Consider the following 16,403-nt stretch of genomic DNA (forward strand, 5'->3'; position numbering starts at 1 on the left):
ACCCCACCTGAAATGCAGCTACATCTCTGGAGATGTGCAGCTCTGCTCGGGAAGATAATGGCTGGCAGCCTCATGTCATTCCTCCTCCAGCCCACTTCTCACTCTGCTGAAGGGGCTACAGCAACAAACAAGAGTGTCTGTTCTTTATTTAGCCTCACAAAGGCAATTTGGTTAAGAGAACAAGCAGGTCATCTGCACCTACGTTCAGGAAAATGATTGGAAGGGTCGCAAGAATGACAGCAGCTGTGTGACACCACTGGGCACCCCTCTGCCCCGAGTGCTCTCTGCTGCTGCTGAGAGCTGGAGCAAGAAGAATTCAGATCAACCTGCAGAGCAGGGAACCAGGAACATTAATTTTATTGACCATCTTGACAAACTCCAACTTAGAAAAAAAAAAAAAACAGCTATTGCAAAACCTTTCTAGGAGATACAGACTTCTCCAAGTAGAAAGTTAGCAGTCTTCTGCTTTGGTAAGCAGAAGTGCAATGAAGCCTTTGCATCACTGGGTACATGCACATAAACAAAAGGAAAAATGCTCAGACAATGACAGGAATAAGGACAGCAGGCCTCAGAGAATAGTTTTTAATTCAGAATTAGCAAAACAGGTCACATTTTAGACGCAAGGCCTGAAATAATTCACACCTGATTCTTGTTTTTTAAATAACTAAGAACTCAGGAAGAATGCAGAAGCCATTTAAAAAAAAAACCCTTATTTCAGATGCAGAAAAGTTGAAGAGGAAAGAAGTTTGGTCCAGATCTTTAGGTAAAGAGCTCAATCCCAACTGCCCCAAAACCTTCTCCACACCCCCAGCCCATGAGGGAACCCGCTTTGCCAAGTTTTCCCAAAGCAAGCTTGTGGGAGGAAGAAGTGCGAGGCTGCTGGACAGCCTCCCCCCACCCCCCCTTCAGCAAGGCCACGCAGCAGGAACCAAGGAACTGCCCAGCACACGAGGCTACAGCTTCACCACAGTGTCTCTCTCAGGGTCAGTTGAGGACAGCACTTCTGGTGCTGTGAGGGAGACCGTCACACTGACACGTGCCTGTGCAGGAGCTGCCAGAGAGAAGCGGGGCTGTTCAATACGAGTAAGTGAGAAAGGCTGCAAGAGCAAGGCGGGAAGTTCTGCCTCTGGCAGAGCGCTCACGGGCAGCTCTGATCCCCCACCTCCCTCCAACACTGCAGTCTCTTGCTACCGTGGCTCCTCGTCAGCCACAGGAGGAGCCTCCCCAGCAGAACAACAGGCCCCCGCTGCCACATCACCTTGGAGTCCTTTGCTCCCTGGCAGCTGCAGAACAGGAACCCAACGCTCTCCCCGTGCTGCCAAAGAGATTCTCCGAGGGCAGCAACCTGCAGGGCCCAGGCCCTGGCTGCCATTGCATGTGTCAAGCGGGCTCACCGGAGGGGAAGTGGAGCTCTTCAGCAGGGAGAAAGGGAAGCAAAGGTCCCAAACACCCCTTCTGCTTCCTCCCTCTTCACCGGCTCCAGCACCCACTGCACCTACAAGCCAGAGGGCTGTCCACTGGCCTCAGCTGCTGCGTCGTGCCTGCCGCAAAGGACGCGGCGGGAAGGGAAGCAAACGCCACCTTCCCTCCTGGTCCCGCCTCAGTTACCACAGCACCACTTCGTGCTTGCTGCGGGATCTGGCTCCCCTGCTCCCATGGGGTTGTCGGCCACGGAAGCAGGCTCATTCCCCACAGACGCCAGCGGCCCAGTGCTTTTGGCTGAGCGGTTTGGGACGCCCCTACGCCCCCATCCTCTGGGGGCTCAGAACACTGGGATCTTGTCCCTGTGCACCGTGTCCAGGTCATCATCCAGGGTCAGCAGGACCTGAGGAGGAAAGCACGAGGCAGCTTCAGGTCTCACTAGCCAGCCCGTGGCTGGAAGGAATGCCCAACTCCTGATGGCACAGCGACCAACAATCCAAAGGAGAAAGCCTGATCCCTGATCCCACTGATAAGGAACATCCCAGTGTGAAGAATGTCTGGAGGCAGAGCCAAGCAGAGGAGTTGGGGCACTTCTGTGGGGTCCTGGGGCAGCCACAGGTCCGTGCAGATAGAGGGGGACAAGGAGGAAGAGGAGAGGGAGAGCCCATACGGCAGAGCGGGAGGCTCAGCAAGACTCACCAGAAAGGAGAAGAACAGGGCAGCTGCGGAGAGGAAGTGCCAGACATCATGGTCATCAAAGAAGCCCAACAGGATGCACGGACGGTTCTTTTCCCGGGACTCTGCTGGAGTCTCCTAGGGGAGCAGGCAGGGAGTCAAGACCTGATTGATATCCACTCACACCAGGCCCTTGCTGGCCAAGTTGGACCCTCTGGAGTTCACCCTGTGTTAACCCTCTGTGCAGGAGCCAGGAAAAAGTGCTGTGCTGGCCAGACATGTGGTGGGAGCAGGGTAGGAATGCCATGTCATACTTAGACCTAGAGATGGATCTGAGGCCACAACCCACGGCTGGGGGGAACCTTCTGGTCTCCACAGCATAGCACAAGCTGCACAGCCTCCACCAGACCACCCTGCAGCAAGCCCCTCACTTCCACGGAGATGGACATGGTATCTTGCTAGAAGGCATCCAGTCATGATTTGAGAGCCTCCCAAGGAAACGGAAAGCCCCCACAACCCCAGGCAGATTATTCCCCACTGGCCATTTGCTCCGGGAAGAAGTCTTCCATCCAGCACTGGTCAGGATTTGCTCAGTTTTTACTTTCAGATCCCCAGCTCCTCCTCTGTCCCCTGGTGAGGACCAGTCACCTCCAGATCACCTGGGTGATAAACAGTCTCTCCACAGCTACACGTGTACAGCCATTTTTGGCTCAGCACAGCTTCCCACTCTCCCTTCCCAGTTTGCTGAAGGAGTTAAACCCTTTCGGCCCTCCATGAGCAGCCCAAGACTCTTCTCTGGAGTATTTTTTCGTGTATAGCAAACAACAGAAAGGAAAGATGACAAGAGACAGAGATGGACAGAAGGACAGTGAAAGAAGAACTTTACCTCCCAGCTGCTGAGGGTCTGGAAGAAGAAGTAGAGGGCAGCTGCCCACACCACTGCTGTGGCCACGATGCAGAACAAGGGGATGGGCAGGAGCTTCTCAGAGCTGCGGAGCTGCAGACAGGGACATAGCTTCACAATGTGCCTCGAGGGGCTGAAGCCATGCATAGGGCTGACAGGCCAGCCCGGACCACCCACATCTGCAAAAAGCTGCCCACCCCAGGGAGGCACAGCCCAGCCACGCCCAAGATGGCTACACAGCAGCCCTGCCCAACACCAACACCTTGTCCCACCCTGAGCCCCACAAAGGCCCCTCCACATCTGTCCACAGCACCACAGAAACCCAGACTGCAGTCAAAAAGGAGGACCATCCCTTCCCCTTTGGAGACAGACACTGCAGAGACAGCTACAGCTGCCTACTTTACCTTCATGATGATGTAGAAAGCCAGATACAGCAACAGGTTACAGATAAAGATCCCCAGTATGTAGGAGGCGAAGTCTCTGGGCCGATACACCAGCCCAAAGATAGCACTGAGAGAGAGGGAAGAAAGGACATTAGACAGCCTCTTTCACTGGGGACAGGGTACACTCTCAAACTGACTACCACCCGCTGCTTCCCCAGACCACAGGATCCAGCAACACTGCAACAGCATCCCAGTTCCCTAGAGGAAATGCACCATTCACCTCTGCTCCCTGCTGAGAAGCAAAGCAGAGCAAACTTGACCATGGTCAGCCACCGAGAGCAACCAGAGACCCCAGAGGGCAGGCACGGGCCCTGGGTTGCTTCCAACCCACAGCCAAACATCTCGCTCAGGAGGAGTTGGCCCCATATCTGTACAGTTAGCAGAAGGCACGTCCTCGAGAAGCAGCTTTAGCGAATAGAGAGAGCTTGAGGCAATAATTTTAGGTCTCATCCAAGAGCTGATCCCTCCATCCGTTCAGTTACTGCTGAGCCAGGCTCTGTGACTAACGAGTGTCTGTCAAGTCTCCTGCACCTTGGCTGTGCCAGAGACCTCCCAGCTATGTGGGAAGCGCATGTACAGCGCAACGTGGCACCGACCAACGTGGTCTCAGACATGAGCCATGAGACAGCACCAGCTGAAACGCTTGGGGATGCCTCACATAGCTCTGTAGAGCTGCACAGCATCCCGTGGATCTGCCTACCATCCGTGCTCATCAGATCAAGCTCCTTGCCAAGACATGCAGGAAGGGCCCCAGCACAGGATTATTGCACAGACACTGCTGCATTTCCCCATCACGTCAGGCCACCTGTGTGTCCGTACTGAATCTTGCTGCCCATGTGTACACAAGACACCGACACCTCACTACTCACAGGGACCAGTTGACCAGGTTTCCAACAATGAGAAGCACCATCCTGTCCTGAAGAGAAGACACTGATGATTACATGAAAGCAGAAGGAAATGCACGAAGAGGCCTCTGCCTCATAAATTCAAGAGATCATTATGTGAGGATCTGGAGTCTGGTTCCTGCAAACACACATGCACCTGGCTCTGAAGCTTGCTCTGTGGGAGCTTTTACCAAACAGGAACTGCTCTGGCCTTCACAAATTTGAGAAAAATGCTGCCAGAAGGAGACTAAACAGCTAAAAAAGGACAAGCCCAGCACTTAAGGATCAGCCTCAGGAGGTTCTGCAAATCTTTTGTCTGTTTCCACTGTTTTTCTATTTAGATTCCTTCCCTTCCACCATTTTACAGGGGAATTATTGCACAGAGCAAGGACATGCTTGAAAGAGGCAGCAGGAAAAACTTTGGATCACATCCCACACGGATCCACAGAGCTCTTTTTCACCTGTCTCGCCATTAGCTGGGGAAGCACTGTAACTACAGCAGGCAGAAGTGTTGCATCTGTGGGGCATGTGCATTTATGCTTACAGCTGCTTTCATGATGTCGCTATTTCAGGTCAGCTAGACTTACTTTATGCCTGAGTGCAGCAAGTTTGCTTGCAAAACTCAGCCTGACATTTATTCAGCGATGGGAGAATACATAAGTAAATGATGCTCACGGATAAAAATATCATTTGGCTTTAAGCTCTAATTAGGACTCTGCCAAGAAAAAAAGTAATCAGTGGGACACAAGGTAACAGCTACTGTTTCTTACTTCTTTGCTGTCTGCCCTGAGGTGCTGTAGAAATAGCAATAGCCGTTGCTTAAGCCACAGAACCAAAATAGTCACTGCCTTCCCCCCAGAGATGCCTGTGCTGCACAGAGCCTCACACCCATTCCTTTGAATGCATGCCCCCAGAGAGCAAGAGCAAAGGCAAATCTCCTGTGCTCGTATCACCTTCGCTCTGATGTTTTATTCACCAAGCCTGAGATCAGGGGAGGCCTGAAGGCAGGGGGTAAACCACTCCAGCAGAGATCTACATACACCCAGACGTTTTGGGAAAGGGCAAAGAAGAGAAGCAGGGAGTATTGTTTTTTCAAATAGCCACACATCTTTCCTCTGCATATTGCCTGGAAAGTGAGCAATTGCTGAGAGAGGTTCTGAGATGAGAAATCACCTACCATGTACATTGGTCGACTGCACTGCTGGATGCAGTCTGTATACAGCACCATCGCTGCCCGTCGAAATATCCCCACGTCTGTCAAAGAAGAGGATAACAAGCCATAACAGCCAGCAGAGTGAGCTCCAAAATGCCTACAGGGTAAAGATGTGGACACCCTCTGGCTGACAAGAGGACCCAGCCTGTGGGTGGTAAGGGTGTCAGACTCATTTCTTGCCCTTTGGGAACAGTCTATACTGAGCTGAAGGGCAGCCACCACAGCATGTGGATGACATGTGGCCAGAATGACAGGTTAAAACAAAAATAATTAAAAAAAAAACCCAAACCAAAACAAAAACACACAAAAAAAAAAAAAACACCAACACCCTTGACACTGCCCAGAAGTCAAATAGGCCTGCTCTGTACACGTAAATAGGCTGGCTTTGCAACTGCATCTCTGGGAGACAGATGTGTGTGCAGGGATGGGGAAAAGCACTTTCCATGGAACAAGCTGCCAGAGCAGGGAAACAGAAAAAACAGATCCTGCAGGCCTTAGAGACAGGATACTCCTGCTGCCATAATCATTGCAGAAACTTCACTGGAGAGCTACCAGTGGCAGTGGGGATGGACAGACAGGCATGCACACATATGTCCCTCTTCAGCTACAAATGTAGACCTTGAATGGGCTCCTGCCCCAAGATCAGAGCTCTTCTGTGCTATATCACCCCCTTCCTGCCAAGGAACAGGTCTGGCACTGCTGCTGGCAAACTGACTTTCCCTCCCAAGAGCTGACCCCGGGTGGCACGCAAGCCTGCCTCCCCACACACATCCATGCATCCCTAGCAGCCGCTGCTCCATCAGTTCAGCAGAGGGAGATGAGAGCTGCTGAGAGTTACCTGAGTCAGGGCCCTCTGAGGCAGACAGGAGCAGAAGAGGAAGGAGAAATATGTTTGTAAGTAGAGCACAAGAGCCAGGTTCCCCACCAGACCCTTCTCTCCCCTCACCCCATGACAGGGTTTCACATGGCTCACGGCTCTTAGCACAGTGCTAAGGAGAGCTGTAGCTGAAGGGCAGGCTCCTTCACAGCCCAGCTCCTCTGCCACCACAGAGCAGACAGGTCCTGCTGACTCCCGTGGGTCTGGGAAGCAGCAACACGGGGACTCCAGAGGCCAGGAAGAGCTTCAGATGGGTGAGAGGACAGGATAACCCAGAATGCAAGCACAGGCCACAGGAGTGTGCTCACAGGTGTGCTGCCTGGGTGCCTCACAGGCGAGGACAGGAGGCACCTGCACACCCCAGAGCAAGATGGTTCAGGCACAGCACTTACCGATCTTGAAGCGGCCCATGTAGTAGATCTGGGTGCTGAGAGCCAGTGAGGCCAAAACATGGATCATTGAGAAAATGACCCAAAACCACATGTCATTTTTCCCAAACACCTGAAAGCAGACATATTAAAAAAGAAAACTGAGCCCTGTTATCAGCAGGCCAATCCTTTCCTCTCCTGTGTGACTGTGGGGCATTAGACAACCTCACTGAACATGGGAGAGAAACCCCCAAATCTTCCAACCCAAAACAAGATCTATCAATCCAAAGCCCAGAGAAACAAAAGGAGCCCAGCACTTCTAGAGAGAAAACCATTCTTTCTGAATGCCCCTTCAGACAAGGATGACATCTTGGAAGGAGTGCGGCTGGCCCAGGGAGCAGAAACACAGGGACTCCCAGGCTAGGCAAGCTCCCCCTGCTGAGGTGGGCAGCTGCTCTCCAGCCAGGATCTGGATTTTTACAAAGGCAATCAGGGAACCAACCCACTACTTTAGGAAGTGCATCATAGCAGTCCAAAAAGGACAAAGCTGCTCTGCGGGCAACTGCACCTGTTTTACACTTTCAAAGTGAAGTGACCTACAAAGGCAGGCTAATACTATATTAAAATTTTAATTTTTCAGTTATTCATTAAGGAGTCCAGAAACTCTGGTCTGCCATCAGGCTGTGACCACACACTCCGCTCCCCTGGGGCACAGCACATGCCTGAGCATTTCTTTTTGTGTGGGGAAGAAAAAGCAAGCCGAAAAGCTACCTCTGCATGAATGGAGCAAGGGAGACATATAATTTATACACCTCACTACAGCTTCAAAGCATCCCACAAGAAAAAAAAGTAGCATCCCATAATAAAACCCCAGTGTTTTGAACCTGGGGTGTGTAGATCTAACACAGCTATCAAGAGATTCTTGGAAAATCCCAAGTTCACCAAATGCTCCTGCATGCCTTAACCCAGTCTCCTACACAGAGGCCTTCGCAGAATCAGTTGTTATTCTGTGTTATGTCACGTAGTGAGGGGCTGACAGCCCGTTGGGACCCAGCTGCTAGTTCAGAGCAAGAATTCAGTGGACATTGCCTGGTTACTGCCAAATGAAACGGACTCCTCCAAACAAAGAGAAGCAGAAATCTCCAAGGTAAAAGCACAGGCTGGGGATTCAGGCAAGCCCAGCTCAACACCTGCAATGCTACGAGCACATGGGCAAAACCCTGTACCAGTCTGACCTGCCAGTGACTACTGCTGCACAGGAGTGACCCTCTCGTGATTCCTTCTGCTCCAGTGCCCTTCTGTGGGCAGGTACTCCAGAAACTTGCCCAGGAGCCCCCCAGCTGTTATTCTAGCCCTCCACCTCTGCAAAGATAGCAAGGCCAACTTGCAGGAGCTGTGCCCAGCAACACAGGGTTTCCCAAAGGGGAGAAAGAGGCAGAAACATCTAGTTAGAGGACACATGTCTTAGAAGCTCTGCCAGCCTCACCCCACTCCAAGATGAGCCACCCCACAGGGCTCCAGCTGCATGCTTGGTCATGGGCATCTGGATGCATGAATTACTCCTCTGGAGGGCATGTGGTAGGCAAAGCTCAAAAAGGAGCCTACCTGGAGAGAAACTGCCCTGTTCTTCCCCTCCCTGCAAGCCCAGGGGAACAGAGGAGGAAAACCCAAGAGTACTGGGAATTCAAAGGCTAGCAGCTGCTTAACGCACTCTTATCCTCCCCTGCTGCTCTCCCATCATTTGCCTACCTAAGCTATGTTTCCCAGCCACACCATCTCCTTCCCAGAGAAGCAGGTAGGTAAGAAGAGCCATACCACTCCAAGGACAGCCAGACAGATCACCACAGCAAACGAGGCATAGGCAGAGTAGGCGCTGGCATTGATGTCTGGGTGGCGGGTCTGGTAGAGCTTGAGCATGCACAGTCCTGCGATCATGTACATGAAGGAGGTGTCTATGGAGGGAGCACGACAGAAACAGTGAAAACAAGTACTGCCAGTAGGCTAAGAAAGCTGCTCTGAGTGCATATAAAGAAGTGCAGCAGCAAGGCCAAACCCAAGGCTGGCAAGCACAAGTTCCCTGGTGCTGCACTGCATTGTACAACACCGACTGCCGTCTTGCAGCACATCTACCATGCTCTGGGGCATCAAAAACGGAAAGGAAAATAAGTGCCCACAGTGCAGCACAGAAACGGGCAGGGAATCACAGAGCCGTTGAGCTTAGAAGGGGCCTCTGGAAGCTATCTGATCCAACATATTTGCTCAAGCAGTGTCAGCTACGGGAGGGTTGTCCAGGACCATGTCCAGTCAGGCTTTGAATATCAACACAGAAGGAGACTTCACCACCTCTCTGGGAAACCTGTTCAGCCTTTGACCACCCTCAAAGAAAAACAAAAAAAGAAACAAAAAAAACACCCAAAAAACCCCAAACAAAACACCCCAAACTATTTTCCTGTGTTCAGATGGAGTTTCCTCTGTTTCCTGTGTTTTAATTTGTGGCCATTGCCTCTTGTTCTGTCACTGGGCACCACTGAAACAAGCCTGGCTCACTCATCTTCATTCCCTCTCACCAGATATTCACACACAGACAAGATCCTACCTGAGTCTTCTCTTTCCCAGGAAGTCAAAGGAGCCCACAGAGGAGAGTTTCCACTGAGATGGCAGGCTGAGGCTTCCTAGGCTTGAGCACTCTAACAGTTACTGTCTTCAAACACTTTGCAAAAGCAAAGGGAGATCTTGCCAGCAGTGCACTACCAGAGTCCCAAGGTCTGGAGAGGAGGCTAAAATGTTAAACCCTGGCATCCAAAGCCTCACTGCCTCCTGGCTGGGTACTAGAACTGGCAGACTTCAGAGAGGTGTGCAAGCATAGAGGGGTGGGAAATGCCAGCAACTCCGGAGACAGATCATGGCAAACCCTACCTCCAGCTCAAAAGAAGAAAGGAAACTCAGCTTACCAAACTGGAAATTGGAGTAATTAGGGCAGACGTGGTAACAGGCACTGAGCACCCCTTCCATCATCAGAGCGATGCCCATAGCATAAAACAGACCAAAATGCTTTGGGATCCCATAGTCCTGGAAGAGAGCAGAGCTGTATAGTAAGTACCCTCACTGACAAGCAAGCTTCCATTCTCCATCACTTCATCCCTCCTAACCCCTATACATGTCCTTCAGTCACCAGTGCAGCACAGCACGCTGTGTGTAACCATGGGCTCTGTATTTAGCCACCTTGCATAGCCAGGTGAATCCACAGACAGCAAACCCAAGCTAACCACACAGCAACTTCTGGTCTTAAGATCTCAGTGCTTTGGAACCCACATCTCGAGAGTAAAAATCTGTCCTGTACCTTTTGCCATGCTACATCCTGCCCAAAACTGAGAGAGCACAGGGGACCCAGAATAGCAGCCTTGGTCAGTAGGGGTTTAAAAGCACCTGAGAAGCAGAGCCCATCAGCACAGGTGAGAAAGCATCTCCAGCATAATCTGGATGAAATCTCATCTGAAAACCATAAGCATCAGACCCTTAAAACTGCTAATGCCTTTACTAGCTACCAAGCCAGTGAAAACAGAGCTGTTTGTCTCCAGAAACCACCAGCATCACTGCCTGCAGGGCTGCAGATTTCTCCATTCTTTCCTAGAAGATACCGAAGAGGCTGCAGAAGCTGCAAACAGCTCTGTTTTGGAGCCAGAAGCAGCCAAATTCCTCTAGGTTATTATAGGCAGCTCTATTCGCTCTTGCTAACAAGAGTGCCAAGAAGTAACTTTTGATTATATAAGACAAATCAAACCTCACTATAAACAAAAGCATCTTGAGACACTCCTACTGTCCCAGTTCCTCCACAGCGTGTGTTGGAGGAAAAGCCACAGCCATAAGGGTTGTTCCTTCTACTCCTCTTCTTGTCTTCACAAGCCCAGGCTGGGTCACCATGGCAGTATGGACATACTGCAAGCTGCAAAGTACTGGGGTGCGCAAGAACATGAGTGTCTCATCTAGATACTTTTTCAGGGGATGGAAAAGAGAGGAGGGTTCAATCCTCCAGCAAGGAAGGCAAGTGGGAACCCACTGTGTAACACTCTGGTTTTCAAGTTCTCACTGTCTTTCCTCCCTCCACTGAGCCCCATGCATCCATGCTTCCTACCAGGGTATAGACATCTTTCATCTCCATGGCCCGACGGTGAAGAATGTCCCTGCGCAACACAATGAGAAGGAAGAGGAAACCCAGCAGCATGTGGCCCACATTGCTGAGGATGTTGTTGAAGGCACTACAGGGAAAAATAAGGTTTAAGACAAAGGCAGCACAGCAGCAGGAAGCTGACCCCTAGGCCATGATAAACTGAATTCATTTCACTCCCCCCTCCCTCCAATCTTCCAGCTCAGCAGCTGCCAAACACCTGCCAGCTTTACACACTGGATGACAATTTTAGGTCGGGTAGTTCACCTGCCCCAGTGGATTTAACACTTCCTCTGCAAGATGCCCAACTCTGGGCCTTCTTTGCACTCCCACATTAGTTCTGAGAAATGCTGCACTGAAAGGACTGCTCCAAACTTCTTTGCAGGGCTGCTGCTCCTTGGGTACAAGTGAAAGTGTTCAAAAGAGCACGGGAGCACCTTATTTCTGCGCTGAAGGTTTGCTAGGGGAACCCAGGTGCCATATGTTTCTGGGTGAATGTGTCTCACTGCAACAGAAAACTACTGCTGAGCAAAACAGAAAGCTCAGAGCCCTATACTCTCAGTGGTCTTAACAGTTACTGTGAGCCTAGCAAGGGTGTTAATGTGAGCAGTAACAGCACAAACACTCAGGAGGCATGAGACAAAAATGCAGTGACCGCAGGGCTCACTCACCTCAGCACCCCAAGGGGATGAGCACACAGAAAGTTGTAGTAGCAGATGTCCTGATTGCCCGTCACATTCACTACCTGGACAGAGAGGAGGTGGGAGACCTGGTATTAGCAAATCCACCCTGTTGTGGTGGGTTTTCCTTGTGCAAACACTGTATGTACACAAGGTGTACCAGGACACAGCCCAGCTCTAGCACTGACACAGGGGAGTACAGACATCTGCAAGTGATGTTTTTTGGGGTGGGGGGGAAGGAGCAAGATGTTGCCACAGGCCACAGACTTGACAACAGTCTTCAGAAGAAACGTATTGTGTGCTCTCAAGCCCACCACTAATAGATCTGGCTTGCAGATATCTGAACAACAGCAGGATAGCAAGGGTGGGGAGAAGAGAGGACAAGTCACTCCTATCACAGCAAACCCTACTTGCTGTCAGTTGTCTTTTAGAGATAACAGCAGATTCCTCCTGCCTCTAAAATGAAAGAGGCCCCAAATTAGACATCAGATGAGCAGGAAAACAGCTGTGGTCCCATTTCCCAAGCAAAAATAGCAGAACCGCAAGCTCAGCAAGCCAAGCCAGCAGCAACATTCAATGCACAGTGCAGAGAGCAGCTAAGGCAAACTGCCCCTCAGACTGAGCAGGATTCCTGGGCGATCACAGTTTCACTGTGACTGTCATCCTTACACAATGTGACCACAGAGCAAGTTTAAAGGCAAGAGGACCTGAGCCCAGGGGACAGCCACAGAGCCAAACTCACCGTCTGGTAAGTGATGACGAGCTGGATGACTGGCAGGGCATAGAAGACTGCAATAGTGATAATGTTCCTGCAGAGGAGACAGTAGAAGCAGTTACACACATCAAAACAATTGTTGCACACCCAGGACAGAGCCCCACAGTGCTTGTGGAGGAATGTACACCTTAGTGCCCAAGGGCACAGACTCTGCTCTCCCAGACAGAGCTTTAAACCGCTGGTTATGATCTCCTGAAGCAGAAGAGCAAACTGTGCTAACGCAAACAGGAAGAAAATTATAAGGGCACAAGGAAAGCCAGGATGTGGGCCACAGCTCATGTGTTTGAGTGCCGATTTCTCCCCTTCCCCGCTATGTTCCAGCACCCTGGTTGTTACCACACTTTAAATAAATTATGCAAATGAGAATCCATTACCAGGATCATGTGTGCACTGGTCCATAAATATCCTTATTTGAGGTACATGGGATCTGCAGTTACTGGTTGAAACAGGGTCAAAATGTGTAACAGGATGGCTCAAAGAATATCCTTAGGTCTAAAGTATAGTTCAGAAGAAGGGCATGTGGACAGACTCCATAACCAGAGACTGGGTCCAGAGCTTGGGACTTACCAGTTTTGTCTTCTCCTTACCAGAAATAGATTTTGTATTTTTTGCTCACAATCCTTCGGTCCTTCCTGGACAAGTCTGATAGGTAGAGGAACACCTAAAACATTAGTGGGTGGGGAAATAAGGAAGAAAACAGAAAAGAACTAATGAAGACTACAGAAGCCAGTAGAAGATCTTGACATATTTGGACAATATGCAGTTTAGTGCTATTTGGACCATTTTTTACACAACAAGCTCGTTATGTCCCTTGATTCTGTGGGGAGTGAGCTCTGCAAAACCCTCTAACCTTCAAATACGGCTCTGACCATACAGAACAGTGCAGAGCCACGAAAGGAGGCAGTTGGAGAGTTGCTAGCTTAAAGCCCCTCTGTACATTCACTGCAGTCACACTGCTTGTACCAGATAACTACCTACTATTGCACATTATTTTCTCCCTATGCTGTTGTACCTCCTTGGACTGTCTGGGACACTCTGGGCTTCTCCCTCCTTTCTCAGTAGTCCCCAGTACATTCTGAGTTTCCATATTAGATCACTCATTTCAGCAGCACACTTAGCACATCAGAAAAACTTTCTGGACTCTGAAGAAAACACTAAAAAGCACATTCGGCTTTATTAGATTAAATCCACCTAAAAGGGAAGCGGAAATTTAAAAATCCTGGTAAGTGCCTAGTGCTGGTCCTGGCCCAGATGTGCCCCTGACCCAGCTGCAACACCAGCCATACCTTAGTGCGGATGACATTCTTATCACTTTCGATTTCCGGCATGGTGTCAAAGTCGCTCTCCTCCTCCACAGAGCTGTCTGTGTCAGAACCAGCTGGTGGCCCGCATGCAGAGGAAGACAACTGACGTCCACCGCTGGAGCTGGACTCATCTGGAGCAGAGCAGGGGAGGAGGAAACAAGCAGAGTAAAGGCTAAATCCCTCTACGCACAGTGAGAAGAAAGCTGCCCCAGATATCAGACGCAATCTGCTGGGATAAATTGATACAAGTTTTTCCATGATCACAAACCTTCCTAAAAGTCTCAGGTCATCAGCTAAGAACACTTTCAAGGACCGTCTTTCCCCCTCTGTAGCATTGTGGTTTTTCCTCTGCTTTTTTTCCATTACTTTTCATCTATAACATTTCCTACTATTTACTATCCCAGGCTCTGAAATCTGGAAGTCTGAGACAAGCCAGAAAGCTCTAGTGAAAGCAACAGGCTGTTCACAGGTCAGAAACAAGCTGACCTAGTTTATCTCCAGATTTTATATAAGCTTTATATATAAGCTTTTCTAAAAATATTGTAGAACAAAAATCAAATAGAAAGAAGGTCAATTTTTTCAAAGCAGGCAAAGAATCAGCTTTGCTCCCATCGCATCCACAGTATCAGTCACCTACAGGTCATCAGGACAAGCCTGCACTTCCCACAGGCTGACCAAGCTCCCAGCAAGCCCATTGCCCATACTGCCATGAGCAGAACACAAGTTTCTTCCTCATTTCCAAAATGCTTTTAAAGCATTTCTTTGGGATTTGGGGAAAGGTGGTAGGGTGGCACTGAAGCCCTCAACTCTTTTCCAGGAGTTACATTTTATGAGGTTTGGGAAAAATTCAGAAGGATTTAAGTTCTGTGTTTCTTTGTCAGAGATATCACACCTTCACAGTCCAACAACTGGATGACATCTGGAGTGTCAGGGCTGTCTTTAAATCACAGTGAGCAAATGCACCCTGAGCAGGGACCAAAAATTACACAGACCTGTCCTCCTCTCTCACTTGAGCAGCTGCCTCACATTGTCCTGGACCTGCACCACCTCACCTTGCAATCTGGGTCCCCAAGCTGTCAAATTCAAGGATTATATCCAAAAGTCCACAGCACTGAGCTATTCAATACCAATCCCTTCACAGAAGGGGAAACTGTTGTAAGGAGACAGAAATACTCTGGCAAAGACAGGCATTCCTCATCATCCCAGATTAGCAGGACCCTTGGGAGTTTTTTGTCCTTCTCTGCTGTCAGGGCAAGGTTCACCTGTTGGCAGAATGACATTATTTCTACCCAGTGAAAACTCTGGACTGCAAGAAGCTCTGATTCTGTCTTGCCTTGCAGCACACAACCCTTCAGCCTTCTAGTGAAAGGCACACTTTGGTCTAAAGGCAGGCTTGATAAACTAATAACAGACTCCTAGAAGCTTGGGTCGAAGGGACCTAGTCAGCCTCCTGCCTGAAGCAGCACAAAGTCTCTCTGGGCACATCTTCCAGAGATTTGACACCTTTCTGATGTAGATAGATGTTTTGCCCTAATGTGCAACCTGAACCTCCCAAAGCTGCAAAATATATATATATATATTTTTTTTTTTTTTTTTAAATAGTTGCAAGCTGCTCCTAAAGCAGCTTGGCACCTTATTCCCTTCTGGTTTTAAAGCACCTTAAAGTGCCTTCCCCTGTCCCAGGCAGAACTCCCCCCATGTTCCCAGCTCTGGAAGATACTATACCAATAGCACCATAGCTGCTTCCCTCAGGAGTGCTGGCTGTAATGGGGTGCGAGGAAGTCATAATTCCAGATCCTGCAATGGAAACAGAACCAAAAGGGACAGTTAGTTTCATGTCAGTGCTTCAAAACACATCTCTGAGGTGAATACAAACAGCTTGAAGAACTGGAGGGGCTTGGGAAAAGCAGCATTTCTCCAAACAGATGGCAGTCTCCCTCTAGAGCATACTGTGCAAATTGGAAACCCTCGCTTTGCAATGTGAAGCAAACAAACCCATCACCCTCAGTCTCTCCTCACAGGCTGCCAGTTTGACTCACCACAGCACAAGCCTCCTTCCAGCACCCTTTAGGGAACACATTAAGGGGCTACAAGACATGGCAAATTCTAGAGCACGTCTCAGTATCCAAAGCATACTTCTATAATTTCTAATTCTTCACTTTCCCCCTCCTCATGCATGGATCTATTCAAATATTGCTACCTCCAGTTTTCCCTGGAAGAGTCATACCCTTTGGCAAGACAGCTGCTACACAGTTTTAACTAAGCAAGGAGAAATCAAATAATGCTCCACGCAAAAAGCAGTCACAATCTTGTGCTGATGACAAGAAGGGCAAGCCTTTGAGGGCTGAGAAGTCCCTACCTCCTACCCACACACCTGAAACAAGGAGGGCTGCACCACCCAGTCAGGTTGCACTGGGACTTTCCCCTCCTGCCTCCACATTCCCTCTTTTTGCTTCTGTGATGGGGCTCAGCTGCTGAACTGACATCAGAAAAACACAGCAGGAAACACAGCCAGCTGAATCCCCACACCGATGGGTCAAACACCCATCTCACCAAAAGGGAGGGAAGGAAGAGCAGCAGGAGCAGGACCATGTCTTCCAGTGATGGCAAACAGCGAGACAGGTCCAGCTGCTTATAAAGCTTCAACTTCGTGCGGCCAGTCAGGAGCACAGGGACACAGGACATGGGATAGT

At 49.9% G+C, this 16,403-nt stretch overlaps 1 protein-coding gene across 4 annotated transcripts in view; it reads right to left on the reverse strand.

Annotated features, from left to right (window-relative positions):
• Positions 1–553: 553 nt before the first annotated feature.
• Positions 554–16,403, reverse strand: part of SIDT1 (SID1 transmembrane family member 1) — a 47,128-nt gene continuing 31,278 nt past the window's right edge. For 2 of the 4 annotated variants that reach the window (XM_032995678.2, XM_032995676.2), the window contains 16 exons: positions 15,436–15,507; positions 13,693–13,841; positions 12,994–13,067; positions 12,374–12,440; positions 11,623–11,696; positions 10,919–11,042; positions 9,738–9,855; positions 8,602–8,738; positions 6,811–6,919; positions 6,380–6,394; positions 5,506–5,582; positions 4,314–4,360; positions 3,406–3,511; positions 2,984–3,094; positions 2,122–2,235; positions 554–1,825 (listed from right to left, as the gene is read on the reverse strand). In XM_032995678.2, the coding sequence (XP_032851569.2) occupies positions 1,763–1,825; positions 2,122–2,235; positions 2,984–3,094; positions 3,406–3,511; positions 4,314–4,360; positions 5,506–5,582; positions 6,380–6,394; positions 6,811–6,919; positions 8,602–8,738; positions 9,738–9,855; positions 10,919–11,042; positions 11,623–11,696; positions 12,374–12,440; positions 12,994–13,067; positions 13,693–13,841; positions 15,436–15,507 (1,457 nt within the window). In that variant the 3' untranslated portion in view covers positions 554–1,762. The remainder of the gene's footprint in view (positions 1,826–2,121; positions 2,236–2,983; positions 3,095–3,405; positions 3,512–4,313; positions 4,361–5,505; positions 5,583–6,379; positions 6,395–6,810; positions 6,920–8,601; positions 8,739–9,737; positions 9,856–10,918; positions 11,043–11,622; positions 11,697–12,373; positions 12,441–12,993; positions 13,068–13,692; positions 13,842–15,435; positions 15,508–16,403) is intronic. The other 2 variants (XM_032995677.2, XM_042788921.1) reach the window with 1 other exon arrangement.

This window comes from Tyto alba, unplaced genomic scaffold (genome assembly GCF_018691265.1).
Source record: "Tyto alba isolate M040663 unplaced genomic scaffold, T.alba_DEE_v4.0 Super-Scaffold_14, whole genome shotgun sequence".
Taxonomy (NCBI): Eukaryota; Metazoa; Chordata; class Aves; order Strigiformes; family Tytonidae; genus Tyto; species Tyto alba.